This window comes from Henckelia pumila, chromosome 2, assembly GCF_033568475.1.
Source record: "Henckelia pumila isolate YLH828 chromosome 2, ASM3356847v2, whole genome shotgun sequence".
Taxonomy (NCBI): domain Eukaryota; kingdom Viridiplantae; phylum Streptophyta; class Magnoliopsida; order Lamiales; family Gesneriaceae; genus Henckelia; species Henckelia pumila.
This window is the reverse complement of record NC_133121.1, coordinates 79,643,246-79,652,418: the sequence shown is the minus strand read 5'-3', so window position 1 is coordinate 79,652,418 and position 9,173 is coordinate 79,643,246. Positions and strand designations below refer to the sequence as shown.

The window sequence follows — 9,173 nt, the reverse complement described above, 5'->3', positions numbered from 1 at the left end:
ATAGTTCATTACAGTTTTCAAAATTTTAAAATCGGTTATCCGAAATAACTTGATATATTTTAAATACTATTATTCAATTTTTTTAATATTTGTGGTTTTGTACATTTTTTAAATTTAAAATTTCAAATCGTAAAACTCCTTGCAGCAACTAGAACATGTATTTATATATATATATATATATCGAGTTTTGATCCACATAATCTAGGGTGCGTGGATCCATCCCAAGAAAAAACCATAAAACTTGACCGCTGTCACAATTTTTAAATCTAATTTCATTAATGTCAAAGACACAAAGCTCCAGGAAAAATATCAATAAGTTAATATACTTTTAATTTTTTAACTATCAATCATATCTAGATCATTTGTTACAAAAAATTAAATACATTTATCCAATTTATAAAAGATTTAAAAGTTATGTTTGAACATGTAATTTTAAAATGTTTTTAGTGTTTTATAAGTGAAAAAAATTTAAAGTATATATTTAGACAAGATTTTTATAAAATGTTTTTGAAAAACATTTTTTAAAATTAATGTGTTCTCTAAGTATAGTTTTTTAAAAATACTTGAGATGTGTTTTTAAATGTTTTTAGAATAGAACTATGAAAAGCAAATATGATCAATATTACTTTTGTGATGTTAAAATATTTTTATAGAACAGTTGTCCAAACACATATTTATTTTTAAAACAATTTTTAAAATATTTTATAATTTTTTTTAAAAAAACACTTTTAAAAACGTTTTATAAGTACATGTCCAAATGAAAAATGTTCAATTTTAAAAAATAAAGGATTTCAAAAGATATACAATATTTAGGTTCCGTTTGAAAATATATTTTAAAAATATTTTTAGTCTTTTATAAATGAAAAAAACTTAAAGTGTTTGTTTGGATAAATTTTTTATAAAATGTTTATGAAAAATATTCTTTAAAAAGTGTTTTTCAAGTATAGTGTTTAAAGAACACTTGAAATGTGTTTTCAGATTTTTTTCGAACGAAACTATGAAATACAATGATGAACAACATTACTTTTGAAATGTTAAAATATTTTTATAGAATAGTTGTCTAAACACACATTTATTTTTAAAATAACTTTAAAAATATTTTATAAATACATGTACAAACAAAAGTTTAATCTTGTATAAGAAAATGTTCACTTTTGTTTCAGTTTTTGCATGGGATACAAACATTTGTCCCATTTTTTAGTATAAAATAAAATATATATATCTAAAAAAATATTTAATTGGTAAAGAAATCAAATAAAAGTCTAGAACAGCAGACATCGGACGGCCTAATTAAAAATATTCACCGGAGAGATGATGCGTTGACCAGACTTCACCAACGTCGATGTGACTTTTATTGATTAAAGTCAATGTGCATGTATCTTCAAATTCAAGATTAGAGCAACGAATTTCAATCCATCTTTGCGTGATTTTGCTGGCTGAGTTGAGAATCAATCTGGATTATGCTACAGGAACCCACCGTTTTCTCGTTGATGCTTTCATGGGATTATACTCCGGGTTTTGCGGCTGCCTGCGAAGGCCGGCGAGAGCCAGTGAAGAAGAAGCAGATGGATCCGAAGATTCTTTGTTTTTCAAGCTCGAGGAGCTTCAGATTGCCACCAATTTCTTCTCGGGGTTGAATCAGCTGGGTCACGGCGGCTTTGGGCCTGTCTACAAGGTATATATGTTTTTTCTGCTTTCCAAGGAGGAATTAAGTTGGTTTCAATGTTGATTGTACCCATGGTGGTGCTGATTCTGTCTGAGATTTATCTGCTTTCCAAGAATTTGATTTGTATAGAATGACTTGGTCAAGTTAATTTCTTGAATAAGATCAGTCATTGGAAGACTTATTACTTAGATGAGAGTGATACATCCAATCTTGTTGGAGTGCTCTTCTTCTAGAATTATCGTGCCTTAATGTTTGGAACTAACTTCACATGAGGGGTTCTGGGACTGGGACGCGTCTTCAAGCGCAAGTCGACCCTTTTGGGCAAGTAGCTCATAGAGCTAACCAATCAACTTGACCGTTTCGTTCCTGGTTGAGTAATCATATAACTAACAAAAATATGTGCTTTTTATGGAAGTTGGTGTGTGAAAGACAACTCTTTTTTATGTAAAAAATGAAAAACAAATCTGCTGATTATGTAGCTCGCAATGAATCTTTATGGCCTGATCACTGGGAATTTGGTGTGCAAATGCAAATGAAGGGGTCAGAAATCCACATAAACGAGAATTTCTGATGAATAAGTTGCATTATACCGATTATGAATTTGGACGACCTTCTTCCTCACTAGTTATCTTCGACAGTCACAACTATTCAGTAGTCTATCAGTTGAACTTTGTGTAACTTTTATGGTAGCTGTCTTCAGTTTTATTGCTTGGATCGAAGAGAATTTTCCTGATGTTTAAGGATACAGTTGCAATGGCATACTTCGCTACCCTAATTATTTGTTTGTACAAAAGCTGCATACAAGTATCTTATACAGCTCCGCTGTATTGTGGATACTAAGCTCCAGGAATTGGATAATTATGAATCCATTTAAATTTGGATGATATATTTCTTCCAGGAAAAGGGATAACCTAAATGTTTTGGTCAATTAAGTTCTTTCTTTTCTTCTGAATAATCTTTATTTATCTATTATAATCACATATGCTTTCGTAAAATAAAGATTTTTTTTGGAATGAGCTGATCTGAAGCCTTTCCAGTTTAATTATTATTCGCAATTGAATATGATTGGTTTGTTTTGTTGAAAGAATGCTTATCCTTCACTCAAGAGCTTAAGAATTAATTCATTACCCCTTTTTCTTGACATTATTTCTCCTTTCAGGGGCTGTTGAAAAGCGGACAAGAAGTAGCTATAAAGAAGTTATCCTTGAATTCAAGACAAGGCGTGCCTCAATTTATAAATGAAGTTAAATTGTTGCTAAGAGTTCAGCACAGGAACTTAGTCATGTTGCTAGGATGTTGTGCAGAAGGATCTGAAAAAATGCTCGTCTATGAGTACCTACCAAACTCGAGTCTCGACCACTTTCTTTTTGGTATTTAATCTTCTCTTAGAACGAAGTTTTGGTAGGCAATGACAATGGTAAAGTAGATATCGGAAATAACCAAGTTCAGTTTTTCAGATAAAAAGAAGTCTATACTGCTTGATTGGACGAAACGATTCCGAATAGTTAAGGGTATTGTAAGTGGTCTTCTCTATCTGCATGAAGAAGCCCCTGAAAGGATAATCCACAGAGATATTAAAGCCAGTAATATATTGCTTGATGAGCACTTGAGTCCCAAAATAGCTGATTTTGGTTTGGCAAGGCTGTTTCCAGGAGAAGACACACATTTAGAAACGTCTAAGATTTCTGGAACTCGGTAAGCAGTCAGACTTCATCTTTCTCTGTCACAATTTATTGAGTTATTTCTCTCGGACTGTACCTACCTCCGACACTCTATGTTCTTCGTGTACCATTCTCTTGAAATTTAACCTCGTTTTTAAAATGCAGTGGTTATATGGCTCCTGAATATGCAATGCATGGGTACTTGTCTGTCAAGACTGACGTTTTTAGTTTTGGTATTTTAATATTGGAGATTGTGAGTGGAAGGAAGAATCATGATGGATCACTTGGTGCTGGGAAGGCAGACCTTTTAAATTATGTAAGTATAAATGGAAGTTGGACATCTCCATATTCTTTTACTTAGTTAAGTTTCAGATAATGATATTTGTGCTGTTTCAGCACTTAAGGCATGTTTTTTAGAGGAAAATTTTTGGAGATATCTATATTCTATCACTATTACATTCTCACCTCAAGAGAGAGGTCTTAGGAGAAAGTTGGCATCCTTAACAAAGCTATATTGCAAGCTTTTGCATTTGATCGAAGCATCCTTTGTTTGTTCCTATTTTGCTAGTAGTAGTATCACTAATAGATTGGAGTATCAAAAGTGCTGCCAATCCATCCTGTTAGAAGCGAAAAGAGATGTCAAGGGATGGTGCTATACTGCTATCTGAAAAGAAAAAAAAATTTAATTTGTGAATGTCCTCATGATTTGATACAGGTTTATGAAAAATGCGAGCCTTTGTCGATCACTTTCATTTTATCTAACCAATAGGAAAATCAAGGGCCACATTTGGAAAAAAATAATGTATGAATCTTAAGCTGTCTTACATATCTCAAGAAATGGCTTAACTGTTGGGATCACATTAGCTCCGGGATTACATCAAAGCAGAAGCGTGTGTGCGTAAAAAAATTATAATTATACATGGCCATTCCCAGGAGCTTGTTGGGAGATACCTAAATGAAAGGTTCATCGTGTATAAGTAATATGCGAAGACAGAAAATTGGTACCTCTAAGATTCTTGTTGTGGCATGATTAAACAGTATTACGATCTACTTCCTTGGAACTGTGAGGACATACACACCGGTAATTGGATCATAAGATGATTATGTATGCCATAAAGCAATATTTGTTATAGTTTTGATACTGTAAGGATTTGAACATCATTTAATAGGACATCTTTCATGGCTTTCTGGTAACTCCCAATCTTTACTTAAATATACTGAAGTTACTAAATTGACCTCATGAATACTAGGCACAGCATTTATTCCTTTAAAAAAAATCATCAGGCTCCACAAACTCCGTAGATATCATATCTATATATTGGCTGGTTGTGTTCGAACCTCATTTAATGATGATATCTTTGTTTATTCTTTTCTAGGCCTGGACACTCTTTCAAACTAGGAAATCATTGGAACTAGTTGATGCAAGCTTGCAAAAGTGCAATCCGCAAGAAGCAGCAATGTGCATTCATTTAGGGCTTTTATGCTGCCAAGCCAGCGTCGCTGATAGGCCTGAAATGAATTCCATTCAGCTCACTCTTTTGAGTAATTCATTCACTTTACCTAGACCTGGAAAACCAGGTGTTCAAGGTCGTGCAGGCCGATGGACTACCACAACCAATACTTCTGATGCTTTTACTACCAATACTGATAATGTGAGTGTACACACTGGTGCTACTAAGGATTCAGAAGACAGTGGTTTCATCGACGAATACTCTAGAAACTCGATTTCATATTCATCTGTGGATGAAGGTAGATGAAGATAATTAAGGTCATACCTAATTTTAGTACCTCAAGTATCTAATCTAACAACATAAGTATTGTCTTATTTCATGTTATGTATATACAAATGGAGGATAAGTTACATTTAGATACATCAAGGACATGGGTTTTATTCTATATACATGCAGTAGAAAATGCAACAGTACTATTTGTGTCAGGAAATTTGTATTGTATTTTTAGATGTTTGTACATTTTAATCACTCTACTTCAACATTTATGAGAGTTTGAAGTATTCAGGCTTCATTCAATCCAATTTCATTTGCAAGATTGATTGAATTCCCATTTTAAAATGCACCACTTTCTTTTCTTTTTCGACTTCCATTTGAGACTAGAATATAATGTTTTCATTTTGCGTGGAAATGGTAACCAGCATAATCCTAAACTATGTTTTATTTAGATCTCGTACTTCAGCGTTATTTAGTGTAAAAATAGTCCCAAGTATAACTGCCGAGTATTGAGCAATCTATCTATAATACCTATATCTATATCTATATCTATATCTATCATATACTACAACTACCTACTATAAATATACGAGTTTATTTGTGAATTTTCATAGATATCCTTCTAACTCTATGCACATTTCTGGACTTCATGGGGTTTATTGTAATTGCAAGTAGATAATTAATGTGCACATTTATTCCACCATATGTTTATTCAATTGTTGAATTTATTGTTGTTGGGTTGTGAAACACAAACAATCTTGATTTTGATGATAACAAATGTGAGACCCCTGTCCCACATGAGAAAAATAAAAGGTTAAAAATGAGTTTAAAATGGGCTACAATAAACTTCTATAGCAACTTGAGTTAATCATTTTCGTAAAGTGAGGACGAATACGAAGTAGTTGCTATAGAGGTCCGTTGTGTGCAGTCGCGCAGGTGAGCCCCTGAGCCTGGGGCGTGACAAAATGGTATCAGAGCCTGTAACCACCCCGAAATAAGTGCTATGCGAGGCAAAGTGCTACATGACGGGAGCCACCTCTTGAACCCATAGGAGCCCGTTCTAGATTCCCGATGCTGGTGGATCGAGAGTACAGGGCGCAACAAGGATGTCGCGTTCTGAATGAGGAGTGATTGTGAGACCCCTGTCCCACATGAAAAAAATGAAAGATTTCAAATGAGTTTAAAATGGGCTACAATGAACTTCTATAACAACTTGGGTTAATCATTTTTGTAAAGCGAGGACGAATGCGAAGTAGTTGCTATAGGGGCCCATTGTGTGCAATCGCGCAGGTGCGGGCCTGAGCCTGGGGCGTGATAACAAAACTTGTTATTGTGTTTCTAACATATTTAATTAAGTGTGTAGTTGGTAGATCAAAGTAGAAAGGTTTGAACTGGAAACTAAATTTATTCAAGCTGGAGTTCTGGCGCAGTTCATTTATTCGATCATATCTTCTAGCTCGTTGATCCAAATGACTAGAGGCCAAAATGGTTGGAAAGCCTACTAAAAACTCTAAAAATCATATTCAGATCAGATCAGTTAGTCCGGATGTTATCCAGGTAAAAATCAAGCTGGATGCAATTGATGTAGCAACCAGATCAAACATGACCAGCTCTGATATTTTGGTCATATCGTCCACCTCGATAATCCAAATAGAACGATTCAATATGCGTTACGAAGCTAAGACAATGATCTACAAATCATATTCACAAGTTAAAGTTTGAATCAGAGTTTAAAAAGCTGATACATTGCGATGAATTTTCTGGTTTTGCATTAAAATTATGCAGAGCAGAATTTCTGACACAGCTGAATGTTTTGAGCATATATTTCTCGTAATAACTCAAAATCGAGTGATTCTTGATTCCAGAAAAATCCCAGACCAAGGGCTACAACTTTCATGTTCACCACTTTGCCTTTAAATCAATAAATCAAGAGCTATAATCAAGTGAATAGATTAGATCAATCTTGACCAGACCAGATCAATTCGAATAGACCAGATCAGTTGAACCAGAAAAGATCAAAATTGGACTAGACTAGATCAATCAAACCAATCCGATGAACAGTAAAATCAGCTCAACTTCAAAAAATTGCCAGCAACTCAAATATGACCGTTTCAACACCAAAGTGTGTAACGCCCCGAAATTATCTTAATTGAGTTTATTTGAGATAATAGGAGATTATATAATTCAAGAGCCGATTTGATTTTGATCAGGGTCTATTTTGCAATTTTTAGATTTTTAAGGGACTAAAAATCAAATATGGAGTTTATTAGATATTTATACTTGGTTTGAATTTTCCACCCTATTATCCATCTCCTCCAACACGCCTCTCCTCCATTGAAGCTTGGAAACACCATCTTCAAGCTTTTCTTCTTCGGTTTTCGGTCTATCCGTCCGGTACAATTTTAATCCGAAGTCAGTTTAGCGATCCCGGCAGCGAGAGCTTTGTTCTATAGTAAGTTTTTCTCCGATCAGTTATATTTCTATTTTCGGATGTTGTTAGAATCGATTGAGTTTCGGTTATGATGTTCTTGAGATAGTTCTTATCGTTTATTCTCAGTCGGATCAAAAAATAGAGCGTCGTTCGGAATTGTTATGATTTTTGTACCATATTTCAAAAAGTGGAGTTTTGTGATGTGTTGGTTTTGAATCGATATTGTTGTTTTGGTATTGGTTTGAGTTGATTTCGATGCTATACTGCTGTCTGTGTTTCCGGTTTGATCAGATTATAGCCGTTATGCCGCTGGTTTGAGTTTTGGGATTTTGATTCGTTTGAATTGTTGAACCATTGGAAGTTGGGTTTGATTGTCATTGTTGATCTTCTTTTGCCTCCGTACAGATTCGTTTGAAGTTTGTTGAGCCCAGAGTTAGCAGAAGTCGATCGTCGAAGAGTTAGACGAAGAGCGGTAAAGAGTTTGCCTTAAGCGTTTGTTCTAGTGATTGTATGGATTTTGATATAACCTCTTTTTGTAGCATATCCAGAGTTTTTTTTTTTTTTTGAAAGCAGCGTATCCAGAGTTGGAGCTATTTGAAAGAGAAAGGTACAAGCAGACATCGTTTAAGCGGGATAGAACACTCAAAACAGATGGTTCTTGAGTTTTCCTTAAATAACATACTTGCATCAATACTTATTCTAGAATGGGGAACTTGTATTTTGTGATTGAATTCTTGTTATTAATTGATTTATGATTTAATGCCTTGTGTTTTATATATGCATTCATCTCGAGCCTAAATCTTTGATTTCAGTGGGCTGTATGTCCCTTTTTGTTTAGACGTTTTGGGGGCTATATTGCGAGTGGCCTAGGTTGTAGAAGTTCACCTAGTGTCAGCATACTCCTTGTAGTCGCATCAAAGTCTAGAGGATGGAGATACGTGACACCACCTCGATCGGGAGAGTCGGTGAGTTGTTACGTGATCTCATCCTCGGGATCCCAAAAGAATAGCAAAAATTCCTTGATTATTAGAGTTGATATCCCGATTTTAAAGACATGCATTTCATTCGTATTAACATTGAATATGTTGTATTTATTTCATGTTATTGAGATATTACTTGTTATTGCATGTTATGTTGCTTTTACTTGGAATATCATTCTCATCGGAGTTATCCGACTGTTGCATTGTTTTGTATGTGTACTTGGCAACAGGTGGGGCATGATCGAGTCAGAGGAGACTTGGTTAGCATGCAGATAAAGGATTAGAAGCGGGACTCGGTTTAGAAGTCGAACAACATGTCAGTCTAGTTATATTTTGGAACATGTTTAGAACTCGAACTTTTTTTATGTTTGTTGTATCAAATTTCGAATATTGAGGATTGAATGTTGTCGTTGCATGTATTATATTCATCGTTATGTATTGAATGTATTATGGAGTTGAGTTTGGATTTAGTTTATTTCTGGAAACTGGTTCAGTGTTGCCCTAGCTCGATCGGTAGAGTTTGACCGATCGAGCGAGAATGTCGGTAGCCTCTTTTCCTTTTTCAGAGCTTTGATCGCTCGATCGGTTGTGTTTCACCGATCGAGAGAGCTGGTCCGTGAGGCGAACAGTAAAGGGCAGAACTTTGCCCGCTCGATCGGTTGAGTTTTACCGATCGAGCGAGGCCTGCAGCAGTGGAAAAATAATTTTTTT

General features: G+C 34.7%; 1 protein-coding gene across 1 annotated transcript; it reads left to right on the top strand.

Moving 5' to 3' along the window:
- The first annotated feature begins 1,286 nt into the window (after positions 1-1,286).
- Positions 1,287-5,297, top strand: LOC140884297 (cysteine-rich receptor-like protein kinase 44). Its single transcript, XM_073291013.1, has 5 exons — positions 1,287-1,675; positions 2,826-3,036; positions 3,124-3,361; positions 3,493-3,643; positions 4,704-5,297. The coding sequence occupies exons 1-5, from the start codon at positions 1,499-1,501 to the stop codon at positions 5,082-5,084; spliced, it is 1,158 nt and encodes a 385-aa protein (XP_073147114.1). The 5' UTR covers positions 1,287-1,498; the 3' UTR covers positions 5,085-5,297.
- Positions 5,298-9,173: the final 3,876 nt, after the last annotated feature.